The following is a 27,888-nucleotide window of genomic DNA, read 5'->3' as shown; positions in this document are numbered from 1 at the left end:
GACGAGTCCTAAACTACCTCCATTCGTTAGTATGGGTTACCTTCAGACGAGTCCGAAACTACCTCTATTCGTTAGTATGGGTTACCTTCAGACGAGTCCTAAACTACCTCCATTCGTTAGTATGGGTTACCTTCAGACGAGTCCTAAACTACCTCCATTCGTTAGTATGGGTTACCTTCAGACGAGTCCAAAACTACCTCTATTCGTTAGTATGGGTTACCGTCAGACGAGTCCTAAACTACCTCCATTCGTTAGTATGGGTTACCTTCAGACGAGTCCAAAACTACCTCCATTCGTTAGTATGGGTTACCTTCAGACGAGTCCTAAACTACCTCCATTCGTTAGTATGGGTTACCTTCAGACGAGTCCTAAACTACCTACATTCGTTAGTATGGGTTACCTTCAGACGAGTCCTAAACTACCTCTATTCGTTAGTATGGGTTACCTTCAGACGAGTCCTAAACTACCTCCATTCGTTAGTATGGGTTACCTTCAGACGAGTCCTAAACTACCTCCATTCGACAAGGGCGGATGCGGTGGATTGACACGCAGCCCATGCAAAATAAATGTATATCTCTAATTTAAACTGATGGATTTTTTATGGGAATTGTTTTATTTTATTACTTAGATATAGACTGTTCTACAGGTAGTTAACCGTCCATGTTATACTTGTAGTTGACAGTGTTCTAGAAGTAGAGGTTAGACGGTTGGACCATACACCTCTCAATGTGTGTCATGGCATATAGAATGGGAAAGGCAAATATCAGTTTCTCACAAAATCACTGAAGTTCTCTTCTCTTCTTTGCTCTTTTCCAGTAAGTTGCTTTAATCGCCAGCGTGGCGGTGTGGGTGGTGACCTTTGTGGTCATTTTCCCAATCCTCTATTTCAACTACGGCAAGGAAGTCCATGAAGACACCAACAACAACCACACAAGCAAAATGGCCTCCAATGACTCTCACTGTTTCCAGTTCGGCAGCCACCTGAAAAATCACTGGCGTGAAAAAGCTGAACTACGTCATGAGCTCTGTGATCGTTATCATGGCCTGTGTGCAGACGGCACTGCAGTGTCACGTCATGAGCCTTCTGACCAGGAAGTACGAGCTAGACTGCATGTTTCACCAGGAATTCTGGGCTCAGCTGAAGAGCCTGTGTTTTGCTGTGGTGCTGCTGGTGTGAGAAATGCCCTATCACATGTTCAGGATTTACTACCTGGAACACCTGCAGCAGCTGGAGCACACTAACGAGGTGTTCCTCAGTCTCACGGCTCTCAAATGTCTCGACATGTTTACTTTCCTAGGGAGGGGACACTGCCGTATGTGTGACCTCTTCTCACATTACCTGAACTATGAACTCAGAGCCAAAACCTCGCTGTAATATTGCTTCCCTTTTAAACAGTACTTTAGCACCATCTGCTTGTTTATATAGCTACACAACATAGTCTACTGTACTGTAGGTCTATTGCAGTTTGACTATACTGAACTAAAATGTATTTGCTCTCATATTGGAATTTAAAATACAGTAAGCCGTGCCAATGACATTTCTCTCAATATGTCGATTTCAATCTTTGAAAAAACTTTGTGTAAGGCTACAGAGTATGTAAATATTGTAATAAATAAATAAATGGCTAAAATGTTACTGTTCTACTATTATTCTGTGAAGCATTACCTCCTCCTCACCCTTTACCCCCGTCTCGACAGCATAGGCAAGGCTGACCACACACACACCTATATTATTTCCCCTCTCAGTTTTATGGAGGCTAGTTACTGTTTAACGTCCCCACCCTACTTTCAGTTTGTTTAGTAAATCGATCTAATGACAACCGAAGCCAGCACCATCCAATGTGTCGCTCAATGAATTACAGGCCCATAGCTTCCCTTTCCAAACCTCCGTGTGTTGTTGCAACTCCTCGCCCACGACTCTCTCATTTTGTGTGGTGACAAGGGGGACAAGTGGCAGAACTGGTGGCTAGTTTACAGGTGGACTAGCGTCCTGTTGGATTAATGCACATCGCTGACGGACCAAGAGAAAGGTAAGCGGTCTCCTTTGAAATAATAAATAATTAACATATGATGTTTGTTGCCTAAATCTTATATGGTTCTGTGACTTTTTCATATTGTTTTTTTCTTTTGACCTATCGGCCGCAATGAATTAGTCGTGTTATCAGGGATCCTTGGGACGTCCCTACCCTAAACCCTAACTTTAACCCCTACCCTAAACCCTAACTTTAACCCCTACCCTAAACCCTAACTTTAACCCCTACCCTTACCCTAACCATAACCCTTACCTAACCCTAAACCCTAACTTTAACCCCTACCATTAACCTAACCATAAACCCTTACCTAACCCTAAACCCTAACTTTAACCCTTACCCTAACCATAACCCTTACCAAACCCTAAACCCTAACTTTAACCCCTACCCTAACCATAACCCTTACCTAACCCTAACCTTAACCCTTACCCTAACCATAACCCTTACCTAACCCTAACCTTAACTCTTACCGTAACCATTTTAAAGATGCGCTATGCAGAAATTGCTCAACCATTTCCTGGTTGCTACAATTCTGATAGTTTGTCTAATTTCAGTTTGTGACAAAACATGCAAATATAGTGTAGATAATCTTTGTACCATGTAAACCGCTGTGAAATGTATTTTCTATAAGCAAAAATATTGTATTTTCAAGCTGTTTGAAACGGGTACAAAACCTAAAGTAAAATAATAAATCTTAAGAATGGAAAGCATATAAATAGCACACACAGAACAGATCTGCCACTTCTTAGATTTGGGCTCCCAAAAAGTTTAATATTGTAGCTTTAAAATATAAACTCAATGTGAAGGGGATTAATATGCACTCTTCTGGTGACTGCAGAGGCTCAGACCAACAAATGTCTGTCACATACAGGGCATTCGGAAAGTATTTCAGACCCCTTGACTTCCACATTTTGTTACGTTACAGCCTTATTCTAAAATGTATTAAATTGTTTTTTCCCCTCATCAATCAACACACAATTTCCCATAATGACAAAGCAAAAATAAGTTTTTTGAATTTTTGGAAATGTTTTAGAAAAAAAAAACTGAAATACCTTGTTTACATACTGCAAGTACTCAGACCCTTTTCCATGAGGCCCGAAATTGAGCTCAGGTGCATCCTGTTTCCATTGATCATCCTTGAGATGTTTCTACAACTTGATTGGTGTCCACCTGTGGTAAATTCAACTGATTGGACGTGATTTGGAAAGGCACACACCAGTCTTTATTAAGTCCCACAGTTGACAGTGCATGTCAGAGCAACAACCAAGCCATGAGGTCAAAGGCATGGTCCGTAGAGGTCTGAGACAGGATTGTGTCGGCGCACAGATCTGGGGAAGGGTACCAAAAATGTTTTTCAGCATTGAAGGTCCCCAAGAACACAGTGGCCTCCATCATTCTTCAATGGAAGAAGTTTGGATCCACCAAGACTCTTCCTAGAGCTGCCGCCTGGCCAAAGTGAGCAATCGGGGGAGAAGGGCCTTGGTCAGGGAGGTGACCAAGAACCCGATGGTTACTCTGACAGATCTCCAGTGTTCCTCTGTGGAGATGGGAGAACCTTCCAGAAGGACAACCATCTCTGCAGCACTCCACCAATCAGGCCTTGACAGCTCACTTGGAGTTTACCAAAAGGCACCTAAAGGACTCTCAGTCCATGAGAAACAAGATTCTCTGGTTTGATGAAATCAAGATTGATCTCTTTGGCCTGAATGCGAAGCGTCACGTCCGGAGGAAACCTGGCACCATCCCTACGGTGAAGCATGGTGGTGGCAGCATCATGCTGTGGGGATGTTTTTCATCAGCAGGGATTGGGAGACGAGTCAGGATTGAGGGAAAGATATATATTCTTTTTTTTACCTTTATTTAACTAGGTAAGGTAAGAACAAATTCTTATTTACAATGACGGCCTACCAAAAGGCAAAAGGCCTCCTGTTGGACGTGGGATTAAATATTTAAAAAAATATATATATAAATATCGGACAAAACACACATCACGACAAGAGAAGCAACACAACACTGCATGAAGAGAGACCTAAGATAACAACAACATGGTAGCAACACAACATGGTAGCAAGCACAAAACATGGTACACCAATGTTGTGCACAGACAACAGCACAAAGATGAACGGAGCAAAGTACAGAGAGCTCTTTAATGAAAACCTGCTCCAGAGCACTCAGGACCTCAGACTGGGACGAAGGTTCAGCTTCTAACAGAACGACGACCCTAAGCACACAGCCAAGACAACTCAGGAGTGGCTTCGGGACAAGTCTCTGAATGTCCTTGAGTGACCCATTCTGAACCCGATCAAACATCTCTAGAGAGACCTGAAAATAGCTGTGCAGCAATGCTCCCCATCCAACTTGACCGAGCTTGAGCAGATCTGCAGAGAAGAATGGGAAAACTTCCCAAATACAGCTGTGCCAAGCTTGTAGCATCATACCCTAGAATACTCAAGGCTGTAATCACTGCGAAAGGTGCTTAAAAAAAGTACTGAGTAAAGGGTCTGAATACTTAAATATGTCAAAAATTCTAAAAATCATTTTTTGCATTGTCATTATGGGGTATCATGTGTAAATTGATGAGTGAACAAATCAACAATTGAATAAAATTTAGAATAAGGCTGATGTTTTCCACACCAAAATGTGGAAAAAGTCAAGAGGTCTGAATACTTTCCAAATGCACTGTATATACAGTACCAGTCCAAAGTTTGGACACATACTCATTCCAGGGTTTTCTTTATTTTTACTATTTTCTACATTGTGGAATAATAATGAAGACATTAAAACTATGAAATAACACATATGGAATCATGTATTAAGCAAAAAAGTGTTAAACAGATCAACATTTTTTATATATTTGAGATTCTTCAAAGTAGCCACCCTTTGCCTTGATGACAGCTTTGCACACTCTTGGCATTCTCTCAAGCAGCTTTATGAGGTAGTCACCTGGAATGCATTTCAATTAACAGATGTTCCTTGTTAAAAGTTAATTTGTGGAATTACTTTCCTTAATGCATTTGAGCCAATCAGTTGTGTTGTGACAAGGTAGGGGTGGTATTCCTAATTAGCACAGGACTGTCTTCCGTTTGTTTTCCGTAAACAAGCTCTGTAACATGGAGATAGGGCCGTGTTGGAACCCTAACCCTATAAAGGTGTGTATCAATTTAACCTTAGTCTTTTTGAAAATGATTTCTCGTCGATATGAAAGATAAGGTCCTTATGCTTTTTTTTTTTTTATGTTTTCGAATTCTCTCTCTTTCTCTCTCTCTCTCTCTCTCTCTCTCTCTTTCTCTCTCTCTCTATCTCTCTCTCTCTCTCTCATTCTCTCTCTCTCTCTCTCTATCTCTCTCTCTCTCTCTCTCTCTCACTCACGCTCTCTCTCACTCGCTCTTAACTAATTGCACAGCAATCAGCTATATATCCCTACACTTTACTCACTACCCTCATGCCTTTTGCCCCACTCATAAACTGAATGATGCAGGTCATTCAATTATTTTATGTCCATTATAGTACCTCAATCAGATTGCATATATTCTCTAACAGCTACAGTGCCTTGTGAAAGTATTCACCTCCTTGGCATTTTTCATATTTTGTTGCCTTACAACCTGTAATTAAAATATGTTTTTGGGGGGTTTGTATCATTTGATTTAAACAACACTGTACCACTTTGAAGATGCAAAATATTTTTTATTGTGGAACAAACAAGAAATAAGACAAAAAAAAAACAGAAAACTTGCATAACTATTCACCCCCCCAAAGTCAATACTTTGTTGAGACACCTTTTGCAGCAATTACAGCTGCAAATCTCTTGGGGTATGTCTCTATAAGCTTGGCACATCTATCCCCTGTGATTTCTGCCCATTCTTCAATGGAAAACTGCTCCAGCTCCTTCAAGTTAGATTGGTTCCACTGGTGTACAGACATCTTTAAGTCATACCACAGATTCTCAATTGGATTGAGGTCTGGGCTTTGACTAGGCATTTCCAAGACATTTAACTGTTTCCCCTTTAATCACTTCAGTGTTGCTTTAGCTGTATGCTTAGGGTCATTGTCCTGCTGGAAGGTGAACCTCCGTCCCAGTCTCAAATCTCTGGAAGACTGAAACATGTTTCTCTCAAGAATTTCCCTGTATTTAGCGCCATCCATCATTCCTTCAATTCTGACCAGTCCCTGCCGATGAAAAACATGGTGGGATGGTGTTCTCGGGGTGATGAGACGTATTGGGTGTGCGCCAGACATAGCGTTTTCCTCAAAGGCAAAAAAGGTTCAATTTTTGTCTCATCTGACCAGAGTACCTTCTTTCATATGTTAGGGGAATCTCCAACATGCCTTTTTGCTAACACCACACGTATTTGCTTATTTTTTTCTCATTCAATGGCTTTTTTTTCTGGCCACTCTTCCGTAAAGCCCAGCTCTGCAGAGTGTATGGCTTAAAGTGGCTTAAAGTGGTTCTATGGACAGATACTCCACTCTCTGCTGTGGAGCTTTGCAGCTCCTTCAGGGTTATCTTTGATATCTTTGTTTCCTCTCTGATTAATGCCCCCCTTGCCTGGTCTGTGAGTTTGGGTGGGCGGCCCTCTCTTGGCAGGTTTGTTGTGGTGCCATATACTTTCCTTTTTTTTATAATGGATTTAATGGTGCTCTGTGGGATGTTCAAAGTTTCGGATATATTTTTATAACCCAACCCTGATCTGTACTTCTCCACAACTTTGTCCCTGACCTGTTTGGATAGCTCCTTGGTCTTCATTGTGCCGCTTGCTTGGTGGTGCCCCTTGCTTAGTGGTGTTGCAGACTGTGGGGCCTTTCAGAACAAATGTACATCTGTACATTTGTACATATATTGAGATCATGTGACACTTATATTGCACACAGGTGGACTAATTATGGGACTTCTGAAGGTAGTTGGTTGCACCAGATCTTATTTAGGGGCTTCATAGCAAAGGGGGTGAACACATATGCACCCACCACTTTTTTTATAAACAAGTAATTTTTTTGATTTAACTTCACCAGTTTATTTTGTGTATGTCCATTACATGAAATCCAAATAAAAATGTATTTAAATTACAGATTGTAATGCAACAAAATTGTAAAAATGCGAGGGGGTGAATATTTTTGCAAGGCACTGTATTTAGTGCAGTGAAACTTTGTAACTGGTAGTAAGAGTAGTGTGTTGTCTGTACAGAAGGATTTGATCAGTGGCTTGCATAGAGGGAAGTTAATGGGAGTCAATGGGTATTCCCTAGTTTCACTTAGAGAGTCTGATTAATCAATGGAAGTTAATCAATGGAAGTTATCAGTGGTGTTTTTCTCTGTGCTCTGCCTCCCTGAAGATTAGATGTGATCATGGTAGAGGCTGTTCTATTGCTTGACTATTGATTTGATTAGGCAGACTATGTAGGCCACAGCCTACTGGCGACACACACTAACACACGCATGCCCACACACCCTCTTCATGACATCGTCTCCACCCTGTCAAACTTGCCAATATGCCTCAGGAAAAGAGAGAGAATGGAGAGGGAAGGGAATATCTATCTCTCCATCCCTGTGATAAGTGAGGGAAAGAAGGAGAGATTAAATAAGAAGCGATAAGGTGAGAAGTCTTTGCCAAGGCCCCACCCACTTTCTTAAAAAAGTACCAATCAAATGGCAGGGAACTTAGTTTACCTTCTACACTCCAGACGGTGGAAGAACTGAATGTGACAGAGGAATACGAAAAAGAGAGAGGAAGAGAAGGGTAGGGAGACCGAGGCAGACAGGAAGTGGTAAAGGAATAGAAATAGTGCTAGGAAAATACATTAGAACAAATTAAAGGGAGACAGAGAAAAAGGGATGCAGAGGAAAAGAGTTAGAGAGAGAAAGAGTTAGAGAGAGAAAGAGGGAGAGAGAAGAACAGTGACAGAGGGATAGAAAGTGAGGGTTGAAGTATCCGTCTGTGTCAGTGAGTAACTCCTTGTTGGACATGGATGTAGCCAACTACAGTGAGGGACTGGACCCAACGTACAGCAGCCTGGGCTTCGAACACGCTGACATCCTCTATGGTAGGAGAGGTGAGTGGACTGGACACACACACACGGTCTGCTAAAATGACAAGTTAACAGGTGCTAGCAACATATCTGTGTGGTCATTTTGTGTCTTCTGAAATGTAAGGTCAGATATGCTTCATCCTGATCCCTCTACCAGCAGTCAATAAATGATTAGTAGAAATACAATATCTGAATTCTGACTTCAGTAAAAAGCCTAAAGTCAACTTGACCTTTTTCCTTGTAAGCTTGAATATAAACATTCAAATGTGATATTGTACATTTAGTCCAGTAGATAAGCTCCCAAAAAATACTATATTGTTCAATATGGTATAAAAGCGTAAAAATTGGCACACCTGCATAATTTGTCTTGCTGAACAAAACCTGATATAGTGTAATTTCAGCAAAGGCTTGCGTCGGCCTTAAAGGTCGATGGTGATAATGCATTTTGGGTCATGGCTTCCCTTGTGTTGGGTCTACATGGCTTCAAATAGCTTAACATTTTTGTATTGGTTTTAGAGGAGCAAATTTGGTCAACAACAAAAAAACAAATAGTCTTTGTTTTTACCTTGATGAGCACAACAATGATGAAAAAACATCAACGGAAATGGCAGTAAAATTTGAATATTTTCACTTTCAAAGTATCTTTTTACAAGTTAAATACAGTGATTTGGGGAGTCTCCCACATGCCTTTTGGCAAACACCATGTCGCTTATGTTTTTCTTTAAGCAATGGCTTTTTTCTGGCCACTCTTCCGTAAAACCCAGCTCTGTGGACAGATACTCCAATCTCCACTGGTGCCCCTTGCTTAGTGGTGCTGCAGACTCTGGGGCCTTTCAGAACAGGTGTACAGTTGAAGTCAGACGTTTACATAGTCTTAAGATGGAGTCATTAAAACTCGTTTTCAACAATTCAACAATTCTACAAATTTCTTGTTAAGAAACCATAGTTTTGGAAAGTCGGTTAGGACAACTACTGTGTGCACGACACAACTAATTTCAACACAACTAATCTAACAACAGACAGATTATTTCACTTATAATTCACTGTATCATAATTTCAGTGGGTCAGAAGTTTGCATACACTAAGTTGACTGTGCTTTTAAACAGCTTGGAAAATTCCAGAAAATGATGTCAAGTCTTTAGAAGCTTCTGATAGGCTAATTTACATAATTTGAGTAAATTGGAGGTGTACTAAGTGCCTCTTTGTTTGACATCATGGGAAAATCAAAAGAAATCAGCCAAGACCTTAGAAAAAAATATTGTAGACTTTCACAAGTCTGGTTCATCCTTGGAATCAATTTCCAAATGCCTGAAGGTACCACGTTCATCTGTAAAAACAATAGTACGCAAGTATAAACACCATGGGACCACGCAGCCGTCATGCTGCTCAGGAAGGAGATGTGTTCTGTCTCCTAGAGATTAACGTACTTTGGTGCGAAAAGTGCAAATCAATCCCAGAACAACAGCAAAGGACCTTGTGAAGATGCTGGTACACAAGTATCTATATCCACAGTAAAACGAGTCCTATCTTGACAAAACCTGAAAGGCCGCTCAGCAAGGAAGAAGCCACTGCTCAAAAACCGCCATGAAAAAGCCAGACTACGGTTTGCAACTGCACATGGGGACAAAGACCGTACTTTTTGGAGATATGTCCTCTGGTCTGATGAAACAAAAATAGAACTGTTTGGCCATAATGACTATCATTAGGTTTGGAGGAAAAAGGGGGAGGCTTGCAAGCCGAAGAACACCATCCTAACTGTGAAGCACGGAGGTGGCAGCTTCATGTTGTGGGGGTCCTTTGCTGCAGGAGGGACTGGTGCGCTTCACAAAATAGATCATCATCATGATGTTGGAAAATTATGTGCATATGTTGAAGCAAAATCTCAAGACATCAGTCAGGAAGTTAAAGCTTGGTCGCAAATGGGTCTTCCAAATGGACAATGACCCCAATCATACTTCCACAATTGTGGCTTAAGGACAACAAATTCAAGGTATTGGAGTGGCCAACACAATGCCCTAACCTCAATCACATAGAACATTTGTGGGCAGAACTGAAAAAGTGTGTGCGAGCAAGGAGGCCTACAAACTTGACTCAGTTACACCAGCTTTGTCAGGAGGAATGGGCCAAAATTCACCCAATTTATTGTTGGAAGCTTGTGAAAGGCTACACGAAACATTTGAACCAGGCTAAAATTTTAATGGCAATGCTATCAAATACTAATTGAGTGTATGTAAACTTCTGACCCATTTGATGAAATAAACAAAAGCTAAAATAAATCATGTAAACTTCTGACTGTCACACCCTGACCTTAGAGATCCTTTTTGTCTCTATTTTGTTTTGGTCAGGGGGCGTGAGTTGGGGTGGGCATTCTATGTTTTGTGTTCTATGTTTTCTATTTCTGTGTTTGGCCAGGTGTGGTTCTCAATCAGAGGCAGCTGTCAATTGTTGTCTCTGATTGAGAACCATACTTAGGTAGCCTTTTCCCACCTGTGTTTTGTGGGTAGTTATTTTCTCTTTTTTGTGTGTCTGCACCAGACAGAACTGTTTCGTTTGTTCTGCTTTGTTATTTTTTGTTTTAGTGTTCAGTTTTATGAAAAATCATGAACATGTACCACGCTGCACCTTAGTCCTCTTTTTCAAACAGCCGTTACACTGACCCACTGGAAATGTGGTGAAACAAATAAAAGCTGAAATAAATAATTCTCTCTACTATTATTCTGACATTTCACATTCTTAAAATAAAGTGTTGATCCTAACTGACCTAAGACAGGGGATTAATACTATGTCTTAAATGTCAGGAATTGTGAAAAACTGAGTATAAATGTATTTGGCTAAGGTGTATGTAAACTTCCGACTTAAATTGTATCTCTAGCCATGAAATGCTTTGAAAGACTGGTCATGGCTCACATCAACTCCATAATCCCAGACACCCTGTATCCACTCAAATTCACATACGACCTCAACAGATCCATGCAATTTCTTTTACACTCCACCCTGCCCTTTACCACCTGGACAAGAGGAACACCTATATGAGAATGCAATTAATTGACCTCAGCTCATTGTTCCTCCAAGCTCATCACTAAGTTCAGGACCCTGGGACTAAACCCTTACCTCTACAACTAGATTCTGGAATTACTGATGGGCCACCCCTAGGGTGTTAAGAGTATGCAACAACACATCTGCCACGCTGACCCTCAACACGGATGCCCCTCAGGGGTGCATGTTTAGTCCCTTCCTGTACTCCCAGTTCTCCCACGACTGCGCGACAGCGCACGACTCCAACACCATCATTAAGTTTGCTGACGGCACAACGTGGTAGGCCTCGTACTAGAATAAGATTTCTGCTTTAACGAGCCAGACGCAAAGGATTTAATTCAGACACCGGACAAAGCCCAAATTCACATGAACAAGAAACTAAGATATTGGGGATGTAGGTCGGGGTGCCTTGTAAGGATCCGACAGCAAATGGGTAATCCGCCTCTACCATCAGTCCTATTAGCCAACGTGCAATCATTGGATAAACTGAATGAGCTCTGATCAAGACTATCCAACCAACGGGAAATAAAAAAATATAATATCTTATGTTTCACCGAGTCGTGGATGAACAATGACATGGATAACATACTGCTGGATGGGTTTTCCGTACATCGGCAAGATAGAAGAGCTGTAAGACAAGGGGTGGCGGTCTGTATCTATTTGTCAATAACAGCTGGTGCAAGAAATCTAATATTAAGGAAGCCTCGAGGTTTTGCTCATCTAATGTAGATTATCTCATGATAAGCTGTAGACCACACTATTTACCAAGAGAGTTTTCATCTAAATGTTTCCGTAGCTGTCTATTTACCACAACAAACCAATGCTGACACTAAGACCGCACTCAAAGAGTTGTATAAGGCCAAAAGCAAAGAAGAAAATGCTCATCCAGAGGCGGCGCTCCACGTGACCGAGGTCTTTAATGCAGGGAAGCTAAAATCCATTTTACCTCATTTCTACCAGCATGTTACATGTGTAAGCAGAGGGAAAATATCTCTAGACCACATTTACTCCACACACAGAGACACATACAAAGCTCTCCCTCTCCCTCCATTTGGCAAATCTGACCATAACTCTACTCTCCTCATTCCTGGTTAGAAGCAAAACTAAAGCAAGGAGTACAAGTGACTCGCTCAATACGGAAGTGGTCAGATGACGCAGATGCTAAGCTACAGGACTGCTGATGACACAACAGGCCTGATCACCGTCAACGATGAGACAGCCTATAGGGAGCAGGCCAGAGAGCTGGCAGTGTGGTGCAAGGTGATCAAGACAAAGGAGATGATCATGGACTACAGGAAAAGGAGGGCATTCTCATCGACCGGGCTGAAGTAGAGCAGGTTGAGAGCTTCATGTTCCTTGGTATCCACATCACCAACAAACTATCATGGTCCAAACACACCAAGACAGTCGTGAATAGGGAACGAAATAGCCTATTCCCCCTCAGGAAAGTGACAAGATTTGTCATGAGTCCTCAGATCTTCAAAATGTTCTACAGCTGCACCATTGAGAGGACTACTGGTTGCATCACCACCTGGTATGGCAACTGCTTGGCCTCTTGACCTTAGGGCACTATAGAGGGTAGTGCGTACAGCCTAGTACATCCCGGGGGCCAAGCTTCCTGCCATCCAGGACCTCTATACCAGCCGATGTTTATAAATTGCCAAAGACTCCAGCCACCCTAGTCATAGACTGTTCTCTCTGCTAGCGCACGGCAAGCGGTACCGGAGCGCCAAGTCTAAGTCCAAAAGGCTTCTTAACAGCTTCTACCCAAAGCCATAAGACTCCTGAACAGCTAATCAAATGGCTACCCGGACTATTTGCATTGACCCCCCCACTCCCATTTATAAGCCGCTGCTACTCTCGGTTTATTATCTGTGTATAGTGAGTGACATTACCTCTAACTACACGTACAGTACATATTACCTCAATTACCTCGTACCTATGCACATCGACTCGGTATTGGTACCTTGTGTAAATAGCCAACTTATAATTTCTCATTGTGTATTTATTCCTCATATTTTTTCTCTATGCAGTGTTGGGATGTAAGCATTAATTAGGTAAGCATTTGCACCTGTTGTTTAAGAAGCGTGTGATAAATACAATGTGATTTGATTTTCTAGGGCGGCAGTTTTCCAATATGGCCGCCAACCAGCTCCATGGCTGTATTTCCATAGATAATTGCTCTGTAACGCACACTGATGGCTTAAAATGTGGTGTGGAGAAATGCGATGTGGAGAAATGCGGTGTGGAGAAATGCGTTGTGGAGAAATGCGGTGTGGAGAAATGCGGTGTGGAGAACACAATCAAATTGGCAAAATATGCACACAATTATTTTTTCCATTCAGCTCCATGGGGCTAAATTAGAGCAGCTTCACCTGTCTGAATAACATTGATGATTGTCATTTGTCATTCTGCTTATACACTCACAATCCCTAATGCACTTAAAAAAAACAGTTGAATATTGCATTTATCCATTCATTCATAATCCATGAATGATAAGAGGTCTGTTTCGATAGGGATCTGCAGTGTCATAAAGACAGGTTTATTGTGGGCCTACAATATGAAAAGAAGTTGGGACATCCACTGATGTCATCTCAACACGACTGATAAAAGGAATATTAAAGGGAAGTTGGTCAAACATTTACTTTATTCTCTTTGGCATTGTCAATATGTATTCTTCCACCTTGGACATGGTTGGTGTATGCAGGAATATGTCTGGTGTGAGTAGAGATATGAATGCACAGATTACTTTAGATTAGATATATTCCTGAGTTTGTTATCTTTGTTGTAATGTGATCTGATGGGTTTGGTCTTGAGAACACTTCAGACCACATGTGGCCTTGGTCTTTGTCTCAATATACTGGTTCTTGTTCTCAGTCTGGGTATGCAGGGGTTGTTACTTGGCCTGGTTCTAGAGTTTTGAGGCCCCTTCTCTTGACTTCGTATCTCATATATGCATAGCCACTAACCATATCTACATGGACATACTACCTCAATCAGCCTGACTAACCGGTGTCAGTATGTAGCCTCGCTTCTTTTATAGCCTCGCTACTGTATATAGCCTGTCTTTTTACTGTTTTATTTCTTTACTTACCTATTGTTCACCTAATACCTTTTTTGCACTATTGGTTAGAGCCTGTAAGTAAGCATTTCACTGTTGTATTCGGCGCACGTGACAAATAAACTTTGATTTGATTTGACATGATGCCATGTAGATACAAAAAACCTAGATAACATGGTTTTGGAATGTGGTTTAAAATGATTGCTGTCTTTCACATTTATCTCAGATTTTATATTAACTTTTATTTATTTAGGGTAGCCCAATTGAGACCAGAGTGTCATTCCCAATAGTGCCCTGAGTACAAACATTTTCACACAAACAGGAAGATAAATGTACATTACAAATAAAACAAGAAGAATAAAAAAATAACCACTAACCACTAGGCACAACTTCAACACCACAATATCAACAAATAAACCAGATGAAAGCACCCAAAGCTGTCCTAAACTAGTTCCCACTGTCCCCCATACTGTAATAGGCAGATAGCAGACAGCTAGCACAACGCTATAGAGTCCCTGTCCTTCTCTTCCTCTGCCAAGACGCCTTGATTTCCCATGCACAAAACGACTGATTTCCCTATTTGAACTGAAGAGGTTTTTCTGATGCCAGAAGGATGTGTGTGTATGCGCTCGTGCGTGCAACCTTTACTGTGACCATAAAATGTACATTAGCTCCCCTGCACTAACACCTAGACTTAAGCTCAGCAAACTAACCCAGTCTTTGGGTAATGTGTGTGTTCTAGACAGTATGCCAGCGGAGCCGGGCCTGTCCCAGGCAGATGTAGTGAACGGTAACTGTGCTATCTGTGGAGACAAAGCTACAGGGAAACACTATGGAGCCTCCAGCTGTGACGGATGTAAAGGTTTCTTCAGACGTTCCATACGCAAGAACCACATCTACTCCTGCAGGTAGGTGTGTGTGTGTGTTCAGCCTACAGCTGCATTCACCAGAGCCTATGTCTATGATAACAACAGACATAATATGAGATGTTAACGTCACAGTAATCCTTACGCTGCTGCAAGTAGAGAAGTCACTAGTTGGTAATGCTGGAATGTACAGAACTACAAGGAAGGCCCATAGTGTTGGATCCTGTATGTGTATCTGTCTGTGCGTCTCCAGGTTTAACCGTCAGTGTGTGGTGGACAAGGACAAGAGGAACCAGTGTCGGTTCTGCAGGCTCCACCAGTGTTTCAGAGCTGGCATGAAGAAAGAAGGTGGGCCACATCAAACCAGTACTACTGAATATCAATACAGACTTTTGTTCCAGCCCAGCACTAACTCTGTACTTGCAAATTCAACATATTACAAGAGTAAAAGTGAAGCAGTCAGTGTGAGGAGGGAATCAGGGCTGGGAGGCTGAAACTATGGATGTCGGGTGGCTGGGAGGCTGAATCTATGGATGCTGGGTGGCTGAAACTATGGATCCTGGGTGACTTGGAGGCTGCAACTATGGATACTGGGAGGCTGAAACTATAGTTGCTGGGTGGCTGACACTATGGATGCTGGGTGGCTGGGAGGCTGAAACTATAGTTGCTGGGTGGCTGAAACTATGGATGCTGGGTGGTTGGGAGGTTGAATCTAAAGATACTGGGTGACTGGGAGGCTGAAACGATAGATACTGGGAGGCTGAAACTATAGTTGCTGGGTGGCTGGGTGGCTGACACTATGGATGCTGGGTGGTTAGGAGGTTGAATCTAAAGATACTGGGTGGCTGGGAGGCTGAAACTACAGTGGTTCCTCCTTTAAAAGTTGCAAGCTTACACCGCGGGACTTAGAGGCGTCCAGCGTCACGGCTTCATTACCACACATGAGATCCCCACATTGTAGCCTGTGCATTGAATATATTCACTGATCATGTACTCTTCCTTGGCAAATAAAGGTGTGGTTCAGGTATGAATCTCTGTGAGACATTCTTTTTTCAGTCATATCCAATACCAGGTGAATCAAACTCCATTCTTTGAATGATGCTGTGTCTGCATGTACAGTATGTATTACAATGATACACTTCAACAGTGTAAACATTATTAATATGCAAAAGACTAGAAACATGATTTAAGTAAAGGCTGATTTGTAATTCATATATACAGATAAAATCAGTACACTACATTTCCTATACATATCTAACTCCCTTCATCTGCATTAATCTGAGGACACAGGATAGTATTTCAATGTGATACTGTGAAACGCTTTATTGAAAGAAGTTCATTATCCAGGTGTTATAAATACATAATAAATGCATTATAAATATTATAATTGTAATATTATATTATAAATACAAGTTCAATCTGTACTTCAATGCACATATGGTGTGCATTATAAACACAAGAGGAAGAAAGAGGAGGTGAGGAGAGGGGGGTGTAGAAGACAGGAAAGGAAAGAGGTAAAACAGAGGAACAGGGAAGACAGCATATGATTAATGAATCACAGTGCTACCCTATTATTCTCTCAGTTCATCACAATTATATAATAGTGTCTCTAGTGGTGTCTCCTAACCAGCCCGGGGCTCCCAGTTGGCCCGAAGGTTATCTTAGTAGCGGGTGAGGTGGCGATGACGGGACTGGGGGTTGGCATCCTCTCTCACATCAAAACATACCTGCAGACAAGAGACAGATGGATAGAGAGAGGGCATGATTAAGCTTTTTATATTTTTTATTCTAACACAGTCAGTAATCATAATCACCAGGAGGTGAAATGCAAAACTGACCTTGGATCATTAACGCTGGGACTACTACATCTCTATCTGTGTGTCAATGTAAAGCATCTCTTTAATTACACTTCCTGTTGACCCGACAAAGTGACCTCTCACCTATGATCATGCTGTGCCCTCCGTGTCCGCCAGTTCAGATGCGGGAGGGGTTCACCAACACAGCTGATATAACCTAGTGGATTTAGGGAGAGGGGGAGAGGGATGAAGTGAAGGAGAGAGACTGTTATTGAGAAAATAAGGTAGTTAAAGTTCAACAGGAATCTGTGTGTGTGAAGTCTCACCTGGTGTCCACACTAAGTGGCTACAGAGTACTTTATGCTGAAAAACAGACACACGAGGACAAACAGTATAAGATAATATCATTACTAGACTTTTACATTATCAGATCACAGATGAATACATAAATATCACTTGAAGCTTGATGATGACTTGATCATTTGAATCAGTTGTGTAGTGCTAAGGCAACAGCTGGTGAGGTGTCAGGTTCGCCTCTATACTCAAAGGGTGATTATTCAAACTCTCTGTGAAATGCTGCAGATCTGCCCACAGACGAGGTAAGAACACATGTCCCACACAGAAGATGGGGATGGAATTCAACAGGTCAAGGTAGCCTTCTTCCTCCAAACTGTGCAGCAAGTTGTAGTACTGATATGTCACAGCACTCCAAACATCTCTCCATAAGCGTTCCACCCTAATAGAGAAATAAAAGGTTTTTTTTTTTTTGGGGGGGGGGGGGTTTATAGAAATGAGTTTATAGAAATGCAAGTTGTGTGTGCCTCTGTGAGTGGGTACTGACTGTATGTGACGCAGACACCTATCTGAGTGTACCTGAAACATTAAAACATAGAGGGCGTTGTGTTGTGTCTCACCACTTGGTTGTTGCAAGGTTAACCCCCAGGGAAATGATGACTTGGAAGCAACAGGGGCTTGATAGTTCAGTGAAAATGGAGTGTTTATGTGGTGTAAATCTGAAAATTAGCAGCTGACATCTTAAGGTTTTTTAATGAATGAGTGTGAAACAAGTTCCATGTACAACAAGACGAGAGAAAAAGAACACTGAACAGTTTACTTCTGGTTATGGACACTTTTGCCAGCAATAAAGCTTCCACGGCCTGTTCCCTCAGACAATGAACATACATCTGGCAATATCTAAAGTTTTGACCCCTTGATCAGCTCGCACTCTGAAAGTAAATAAAATAGCTTATTTTTTGTATCTATGAAAACAATAACTGAGATATGACAGTTCAATCTAAAGCAGCAGCTGTCATTTTCAGGATACGTGGAATTTAAAGTGAAATGTTTAACCTATTAACAGAATCAATGGCTGAAAAATCAAATAATATGCCACAGAATGCTGCCGCAGCCTACAAGGTGTACTGCAGTATAACGCAACTTTTAAAGGAGGAACCACTGTAAGGATGCTGGGTGTCTGGGAGGAGGCTAAATCTATCAATGCTGGGTGGATGAAACTATGGATACTGGGTGGCTGGGAGACTGAAACTATGAATGCCGCGTGGATGGGAGTTTGAAACTATGGATACTGGGTGGCTGGGAGGCTGAAACTATGGATCCTTGGTGGCTGAAACTATGGCTTCTGTGTGATTGGGAGGCTGAAACTATGGACACTGGGTTGCTGAGAGGCTGAAACTATGGATGCTGGGTGGCTGGGAGGTATAAATGATGGATGATGGGAGGCTGACAATATGGATACTGGCTGCTGAGAGGCTGGAACTATGGATGCTGGGTGGCTGGGAGGCAGAAACTATGTACACTGGGTGGCTGGGATGTTGAACCTATGGATGCTGGGTGGCTGGGAAGCTAAAACAATGGATCCCTGGAGGCTGCAACTATGTATTCTGGGTTGCTGAGAGGCTGAAACTATGTATACTGGGTGGGTGGGATGTTGAAACTAGGGATGCTGGGAGGCTGAGAGAGAGGCTGAAACTATGTATACTGCGTGGCTGTGATGTTGAAACTATGGATGCTGGGTGGCTGGGAGGTTGAAATGATGGATACTGGGAGGCTGAAACTATGTATACTGTGTAGCTGGGATACTGGGAGGCTGAAAATATGTATACCGGGTGGCTTGGAGCCTGAAACTACGGATGCTGGGTGGCTTAAACTATGGAATGCTTTGTGGCTAAAACTATGGAATCTGGGTGGCTGGGAGGCTGAAACTATGGATTTTGAGTGGTTGGGAGGCTGAAACTATGGACAAGGGGTTACTGGGATGCTGAACTATGGATACTGGATTGCTGAGAAGCTGAAACTGTGGATGCTGGGGTGGCTGGGAGGTTGAATCTATGGATGCTGGGTGGCTGGGAGGCTGAATATTTGGATGCTGGGCTGCTGGGAGGCTGAAAATATGGATTATGGTTGGTTGGGAGGCTGAACCATGGACACTGGGTTGCTGAGAGTCTGAAACTATGGATGCTTGGTGACTGGAAGGCTTAAACTTTGGATACTGGGTGGATGGGAGGCTGGAACTATGAATGCTGGATGGCTGGGAGGTGGAAACGATGAATGCTGGTTAGCTGGGAGATTGAAATAATGGATTCTGGGTGGCTGGGAGGTGGAAACTATGGATGCTGGTTAGCTGGGAGATTGAAATAATGGATTCTGGGTGGCTGGGAGGCTGAACTATGGATACTGGGTTGTGAGAGGTTGAAACGATGGATGCTTGGTGACTGAGATGCTGAAAGTATGGATTCTGGTTGGCTGAAACTATTGATGTTGGGCTGCTGGGAGACTGAACTTATGCATACAGGGTGGCTGGGAGGCTGACATTATGGATACTGGGTCGATGGGAGGTTGAAACTATGGATGATGGGTGGCTGGGAAGCTTAGACTATGGATACTGGGTGGATTGGAGGCTGAAACTTTGAATGCTGGTGGCTGGGAGGCTGAAACTATGGATACTGGGTGGATGGTAGGCTGAAACTTAGAATGCCGGGTGACTGGAAGGCTGAAAATATGGATTCTGGGTGGCTGAAACTATGGATGCTGGGTTGCTGAGAGTTGGAAACTATGAATGCTTGGTGACTGGGAGGCTGAAACTATGGATACTGGGTGGATGGTAGGCTGAAACTTAGAATGCCGGGTGACTGGAAGGCTGAAAATATGGATTCTGGGTGGCTGAAACTATGGATGTTGGGTGGCTGGGAGGCTGAAACCATGTTTACTGGGTGGCAGGGAGGTTTAAACTATGGATGCTGGGTGGCTGAAAATATGAATGCTGGGATGCTGGAAGGTTGAAACTGTGGATGCTTGGTGACTGGGAAGCTTACATTTTGGATACTGGGTGGATTTGATGCTAAAACTATGAATGCTCCATGACTGGGAGGCTGAAGCTATGGATACTTTGTGTCTGGGAGGTTGAAACTATGGCTGCTGGGTAGCTGGGAGGTTGATATGAAGGAACCTGGGTGGCTGGGAGGCTACTGGGTGGTGGATGTTGAAACTATGGATGCTTTGCTGGCTGGTAAACTGAAACGATGGATATTGGGTGGCTGGGAGGCTGAAACGATGGAGACTTGGTGGTTGGGAAGTTGAAACTATGGATGCTGGGTGGCTGGGAGGCTGACACTATGGATATTGGGTGGATGGGAGGCTGAAATGATGGATGCTTGGTGACTGGGAGGCTGAAAATGTGGATACTGTGTGGCTGGGAGGCTGAAATATGGATTCTGGGTCGCTGAAACTATGGATACGAGTGACTGGGAGGTTGAAACTATGGATGCTGCTTGGTTGGGAGTCTTATTAAACCTACTCTTGGAGGCTCAGTGGCTGAAACTATAGATACTGTGTGGCTGGGAGATAGAAACTAACTCTAGGAGGCTGTGAGGCTGAAAGTAACTCTGGGTGGCTAGGAGGCTGTGAGGCTGAAAGTAACTCTGGGTGACTAGGAGGCTGTGAGGCTGAAAGTAACTCTGGGTGGCTAGGAGGCTGTGAGGCTGAAAGTAACTCCGGGTGGCTAGGAGGCTGTGAGGCTGAAAGTAACTCTGGGTGGCTAGGAGGCTGTGAGGCTGAAAGTAACTCTGGGTGGCTGAAAGGCTGAAAGTAACTCTGGGTGGCTAGGAGGCTGTGAGGCTGAAAGTAACTCCGGGTGGCTAGGAGGCTGTGAGGCTGAAAGTAACTCTGGGTGGCTGAAAGGCTGAAAGTAACTCCTGGTGGCTAGGAGGCTGAAATTATGGATGCTGGGAGGCTGAAGCTAGCCCTGGGAGTCTGGGAGTCTGAAACTAACTATGTTATTAACCAGAAGTAATTATTCAGAGAACGCTGTGTTCATGAGGTGTATCAGAGAAGGATTGTGTGTGTGTGTGTGTGTGTGTGTGTGTGTGTGTGTGTGTGTGTGTTTATGGGCCCTATAACCTTGGCATAGAGTTTAATGACATGTTGTTCAAGGCTGCTATTGGTTAACGTTTGACTTCACCTCTCTACACAGCTCTTTTTCTAGGATGGTGTCAGCAAATTCAGGGGGGACTTGAATCTATCCAGATCCATGCGGTTGTTAGTCTTACACCTTAGCTGTGGGAAATGTTAACACAGTAATATCATAGTGATATATCTCATCTGATATGTCTGTGTGTGTGTGTGTGTGTGTGTGTGTGTGTGTGTGTGTGTGTGTGTGTGTGTGTGTGTGTGTATGTGTGTGTGTGTGTATTTCAGCGGTTCAGAATGAAAGAGATCGTATCAGCTCCAGAAGAAGCATTCAGGACAATCAGGATCTCCTACCTATCACTGTTCTTGCCCAGGCGGAGTCCCTGTCTCAACATGTAACACACACATACACACGCACACGCACACACACACAGAGGACAAATACAATTGCTCTAAGCAATCATGTAGAAGGTGGTTAAAATCATCATGAGAGTCTCCATTCATCTGTATGACAGCTTCCTTCTCTCTCTAGATCAATGTATCCAGTCCCAGGGGTGCAGTAGATGTGTCAGAACAGAAGTCAGCTGGTGTGGGGGATGTCTGTGACTCCATGAGACAACAGCTGCTTGTGTTGGTGGAATGGGCCAAGTACATTCCTGCCTTCGGAGAGCTGCCCCTGGACGACCAGGTACACAACCTGACTAGGCTAGGACAACTACATGACTACCAAGAAGTGACTGACCAGGTACACAACCTGACTAGGCTAGGGCAACTACATGACTACCAAGAAGTGACTGACCAGGTACACAACCCGACTAGGCTAGGACAACTACATGACTACCAAGAAGTGACTGGCACTGGACTGAAACAAAACAGTGGTTGTCAAAGTTTTGCCACGACTCAACTAAAGCCTTTTGAATGTGCCTGTGACCTTCCAGAAACACACAGTAATGTTTCTGGCTCCAGTCCGTAGCTAATGGTTTAGAGTCAAATGAGGCTGAGATGTTTGTAGCCGGTGTTTCGTTACTCATGTCCTTGTTTCTCATGCTGTGTGTGTGTTTTGTTTCGTGTGTGTGTGTTTTGTTTCGTGTGTGTGTGTGTGTGTGTGTTTGTCCAGGTGAGTCTGCTCAGAGCTCATGCAGGGGAACACCTTCTACTTGGGGTCGCCAAGAGGTCAATGCCTTATAAGGACTTCCTGCTTCTTGGTAAGAACTGACCAATCACCTCTCCTTTATGCGTGTTACTGAGGTAACACCCAGTCAAAACCTGCCATACTGCTTTGCCAAGCTTGTTTTGAGTCTAACAGGTCGTTGCCCTGCAAGACTGTTATATACCCTGATAATCATTGACCAAGGCTTTATCTATGGAGGCCTCTGGCTTAAACACTTCTTATCAGAGATGAAAATACATAGAAGACATGGATTGCCCCTACAGATGATTTGTAGATGGTAAAACTATCCAGATAACGAGTTAGTAAGTGGTGGTACATACACACAACGCAGGTACTAACACTCACACATTGTACAAATTAATAACAGACTAAATGTACTGCACTGACACAAATGTTTCAGCATGCTTATAGAGAAGGGCACTCAAAATGTACTGCACTGACACAAATGACCGATGATTGGTTGAAAGAAATTGATAATAAGAAGATTGTGGGAGCTGTACTGTTAGATTTCAGTGCAGTCTTTGATATCATTGACCATAACTGGTCCTGAACATCTCTAAAAGAGCATTGTATTTGGTACAAATCATTCCATAAGCCTTAGACCTCAGCTGAATCTGGTAATGAATGGTGTGGCTGTTGAACAAGTTGAGGAGACTAAATGACTTGGTGTTACCTTAGATTGTAAACTGTCAGGGTCAAAATATATATTCAATGGTTGTAAAGACGGGGAGAGATCTGTCCGTAATAAAGAGATGCTCTGCTGTTTTGACACCACACTCCAAAATGCAAGTCCTGCAGGCTCTAGTTTTATCTTATCTTGATTATTGTCCAGTCTTGTGGTCAAGTGCTGCAAAGAAAGACCTAGTTAAACTGCATCTGGCCCAGAACAGAGCGGCACGACTTGTTCTTCATTGTAATCACAGGGCTGATATTAATACCAGTCTCTCTTGGCTGAGAGTTGAGGAAAGACTGACTACATCACTGCTTGTTTTTTAATAAGAAACATACATATATTATATACATTAATGTGTTGGAAATTCCAAATTGTTTGTACAGTCAACTTACACACAGCACTGACACACACACTTATCCCACCAGACATGCCACCAAGGGTCTTTCACAGTCCCCAGGTCAAGGAAACGTACAGTATTATACAGAGTCATGAGTGCATGGAACTCCCTTCCATTTCACATAGCGCAAGTGAACAACAAACCTGTTTTAAAAAACAGATAAAGCAACACCTCACGGCACAACGCTCTCCCCCATGTGACCTACTTGTTGTGTGTATGTACTGACATGTGACCTACTTGTTGTGTGTATGTACTGACATGTGACCTACTTGTTGTGTGTATGTACTGACATGTGACCTACTTGTTGTGTGTATGTACTGACATGTGACCTACTTGTTGTGTGTATGTACTGACATGTGACCTACTTGTTGTGTGTATGTACTGACATGTGACCTACTTGTTGTGTGTATGTACTGACATGTGACCTACTTGTTGTGTGTATGTACTGACATGTGACCTACTTGTTGTGTGTATGTACTGACATGTGACCTACTTGTTGTCTGTATGTACTGACATGTGACCTACTTGTTGTGTGTGTGTACTGACATGTACAGTATGTGTAACTGACAGATGCACACACAAACACAAACACACACACACTACATTTTAATGTGTTTAAATGTACTGTATGTAAATTGTATAGGCTTTTGTCTGTAATGTTTTATTCGTTATGTGTCGGACCCTAGAAAGACTAGCTGTCAACCAAAAAAATAAATAAAAAATCGAATCACTAACAGACACACACAAACAGTACATCCCTTATAACACGTGGAAAACACACACTCAACCCCCTCCCAAAACACACACTCAACCCCCTCCCAAAACACACACTCAACCCCCTCCCAAAACACACACTCAACCCCCCTCCCAAAACACACACTCAACCCCCCTCCCAAAACACACACTCAACCCCCCTCCCAAAACACACACTCAACCCCCTCCCAAAACACACACTCAACCCCCCTCCCAAAACACACACTCAACCCCCTCCCAAAACACACACTCAACCCCCTCCCAAAACACACACTCAACCCCCCTCCCAAAACACACACTCAACCCCCCTCCCAAAACACACACTCAACCCCCCTCCCAAAACACACACTCAACCCCCCTCCCAAAACACACACTCAACCCCCCTCCCAAAACACACACTCAACCCCCCTCCCAAAACACACACTCAACCCCCCTCCCAAAACACACACTCAACCCCCTCCCAAAACACACACTCAACCCCCCTCCCAAAACACACACTCAACCCCCCTCCCAAAACACACACTCAACCCCCCTCCCAAAACACACACTCAACCCCCCTCCCAAAACACACACTCAACCCCCCTCCCAAAACACACACTCAACCCCCCTCCCAAAACACACACTCAACCCCCTCCCAAAACACACACTCAACCCCCCTCCCAAAACACACACTCAACCCCCCTCCCAAAACACACACTCAACCCCCCTCCCAAAACACACACGGATCCCTCTCCCTCTCCAGGTAATGGGTGTGTGATCCATGGCAGCAGTGCGGAGCCAGAGATCGGCCGCGTAGCTAACCGTGTTCTAGGTGAGCTGGTCCTGCCCTTCCAGGACATCCAGATAGACGACAATGAGTATGCTGCTCTCAAGGCACTCGTCTTCTTTGACCCTGGTAAAGCACTTGAACGTTTCTCGAACCAGGCAACCTTCCATACTGTATTTTCACACTTTTACACACCACACACACACATACCCGCCACACACACCCACACACACCACACACACCACAGACACTACACAATAGCTTAATTTATTCAACTGAACAAAGTTAATTTGAATGGTTTTGTTAATCATTGACATGTGACTGTTCTCTGTTCTTTTTGTTCCACCCAGACACCAAAAGTCTTCACACATTCATTTCATATCATTCATCAATACATTTTCTCCATCCATCCCTTCATCCGTCCATCTCTCCTTCTGTCCAGATGCCAAGTCTCTGCGTGATCCGTCTAAGATCAAGGCGATGCGTCTGCAGGTCCAGATGAGTCTAGAGGACTATATTAACGACCGTCAGTATGACTCCAGAGGGAGGTTCGGAGAGCTGCTGCTACTGCTGCCTACTCTACAGTCCATCACCTGGCAGATGATAGAACAACTGCAGTTTGTTAAACTCTGTGGCCTGGCCAAGATAGACAACCTACTGCAGGAGATGCTGCTGGGAGGTGGCTGTATGATAACATCATATTAATAGTATTGTTCAGAAATATAGATGTTATGACGCTACTTGGAGGTGAGTAGTAGTGTGTACATTTAGTGGTAAATATGTTGTCCTGATTGGCTGGTTTGTCTGCCTGTCTCCAGGTCTGGCATCAGAGTCCGCCCACCTGCACCAACCAGGCCACACCCAGTTAGCCCAGGACCCTTTGACTGGACACACACTGGTCATCAGCGCCATGCCTGCTACACACACTTCGCAGATAGGTAAGATACACACACACACACACACGCACTGGTCATCAGAGCCATGCCTGCTACACACACTTCTCAGATAGGTAAGATACACACACACACACACACACACACACACACACACACACACACACGCAAGCAACCATGACTGCTCCATATTACCCTCTCTGTCCCTCTGGTATGGCTCATCTCTCTCTCTTTCTCTGTCTCTCTGTCTCTGTCTCTCTGTCTCTGTCTCTCTGTCCCTCTCTGTCCCTCTGGTGTGGCTCATCTCTCTCTCTTTCTCTGTCTCTCTGTCTCTCTCTGTCCCTCTCTGTCCCTCTGGTGTGGCTCATCTCTCTCTCTTTCTCTGTCTCTCTCTCTCTCTCTCTGTCCCTCTGGTGTGGCTCTCTCTCTCTCTTTCTCTGTCTCTCTGTCTCTCTGTCCCTCTCTATCCCTCTGGTGTGGCTCAACTCTCTCTTTTTCTCTGTCTCTATGTCCCTCTCTGTCCCTCTGGTGTGGCTCATCTCTCTCTCTTTCTCTGTCTCTCTGTCTCTCTCTGTCCCTCTGGTGTGGCTCTCTCTCTCTCTTTCTCTGTCTCTCTGTCTCTCTGTCCCTCTCTATCCCTCTGGTGTGGCTCATCTCTCTCTTTTTCTCTGTCTCTCTGTCCCTCTCTGTCCCTCTGGTGTGGCTCATCTCTCTCTCTTTCTCTGTCACTCTGTCTCTCTCTGTCCCTCTCTTTCCCTCTGGTGTGGCACATCTCTCTCTCTCTCTCTTTCTCTGTCTCTCTGTCTCGTTCTGTTCCTCTCTGTCCCTCTGGTGTGGCTCATCTCTCTCTCTCTCTCTCTCTCTCTCTCTCTCTCTCTCTCTCTCTCTCTCCCTCTGTCCCTCTGGTGTGGCTCATCTCTCTCTCTCTCCCCCTCTCCCCCCCATCTCCCCCTTTCTTTCCCTCTTCTCTCTTCACAGCGTCTCCAGACACTCCTATCCCATCTCCTCCTCAGGGTCCATAGATTATCAAGTCAACTTCAAGCCCCTCCTTCCCGCTGGCTCCGCCTCCCACAAAGGCATATCCCTCCCCCTCCCCCTGAGTGTACAGCACCCGACCCGCGAATAACAACTACAAAAAACTACAGAAAGTCTGTTCGATGGGCAAAATACTCATTTGAGATATACATTCCATGCGTAACTCGTAAATCATGCATTCAATGGTAGTGTCAAAACCTGAGTTTGCCCTCTGTGTGTAAAGGTGTAAAATATTTGATGTTTTCAACCCTATTTAGTGCCATAGGTTTTCACTCCAGTTCAGTAGTTTACAAATTGAGTAATCTGTGTAAATTGTAGCATCTATAAATCATTAGATGATTCCTAGTCTCTGAGCCTCTGTTATTATGGTGTAAATGACCGTATGTATTTAAGCTTTCCATAGGCTCATCGTTGAAGATGGAGTGAGAGATTTGCTATCACCGTGTACATTATATACAGTATGTGTTTCTCAAAGTGATCAGGACTGTGTCTGTAACACATGATGTTCACGTGTTGCCATGCTGCTTGTGGTGTGGTGCTTTACTGGAGCATAATGTATTTGTCAATAATATAACTCACTATATATTTAGTTCTTAATCAACTCTGCAGTGGCTTTAAGTCTTTTGAGATTACTGTTATGATATGATATCGTATGAAAACTGTCAAATTTGGTGTTTAAATTCAGTTGTATTTGTCAAATGAATCTTATTGAACTTCTTTAGACTGTCAAATGGTGTATACACTTTAGACAATGTGTATTGTGATTATGACAGAACACTATTTTCATTGAATTGTTGCCTCTGCTTTTGTCTGCTTTTGCATGAACATGGACATAGTTATGAAAAAATACAGAGGTTGTCACGTTCTGACCCTAGTTCTTGTGTTATTTGTTTGTTTTAGTTGTTCGCCACACGGTACTGTTTCGGTTTTGTTCACGTTTATTGTTTTGTATTTGTGTTCATGTTG

At 43.4% G+C, this 27,888-nt stretch overlaps 1 protein-coding gene across 5 annotated transcripts; it reads left to right on the top strand.

Moving 5' to 3' along the window:
• Window positions 1–1,759: 1,759 nt before the first annotated feature.
• LOC110489593 (hepatocyte nuclear factor 4-gamma) lies at window positions 1,760–27,888 on the top strand. 5 transcript variants are annotated; one of them, XM_021562330.2, is made up of 10 exons: window positions 1,760–2,030; window positions 14,894–15,055; window positions 15,267–15,361; window positions 21,523–21,629; window positions 21,767–21,922; window positions 22,352–22,439; window positions 24,971–25,123; window positions 25,437–25,679; window positions 25,813–25,932; window positions 26,866–27,888. In XM_021562330.2, exons 1-10 carry the CDS (start codon window positions 2,002–2,004, stop codon window positions 26,907–26,909), a joined length of 1,197 nt encoding a protein of 398 aa, XP_021418005.2. In that variant the 5' UTR covers window positions 1,760–2,001; the 3' UTR covers window positions 26,910–27,888. The 5 variants fall into 5 exon arrangements, with proteins under 5 accessions (XP_021418005.2, XP_021418006.2, XP_021418003.2 ...); XM_021562331.2 differs by having other exon boundaries at window positions 1,761–2,030; window positions 14,890–15,055; window positions 26,866–27,887; XM_021562328.2 differs by lacking the exon at window positions 1,760–2,030 and adding an exon at window positions 7,421–8,074 and having other exon boundaries at window positions 14,890–15,055.

Source organism: Oncorhynchus mykiss, chromosome 15 (assembly GCF_013265735.2).
Source record: "Oncorhynchus mykiss isolate Arlee chromosome 15, USDA_OmykA_1.1, whole genome shotgun sequence".
NCBI classification, from domain to species: Eukaryota; Metazoa; Chordata; class Actinopteri; order Salmoniformes; family Salmonidae; genus Oncorhynchus; species Oncorhynchus mykiss.
The sequence above is the reverse complement of the archived record's forward strand: the minus strand, read 5'-3'. Positions and strand labels throughout refer to the sequence as shown.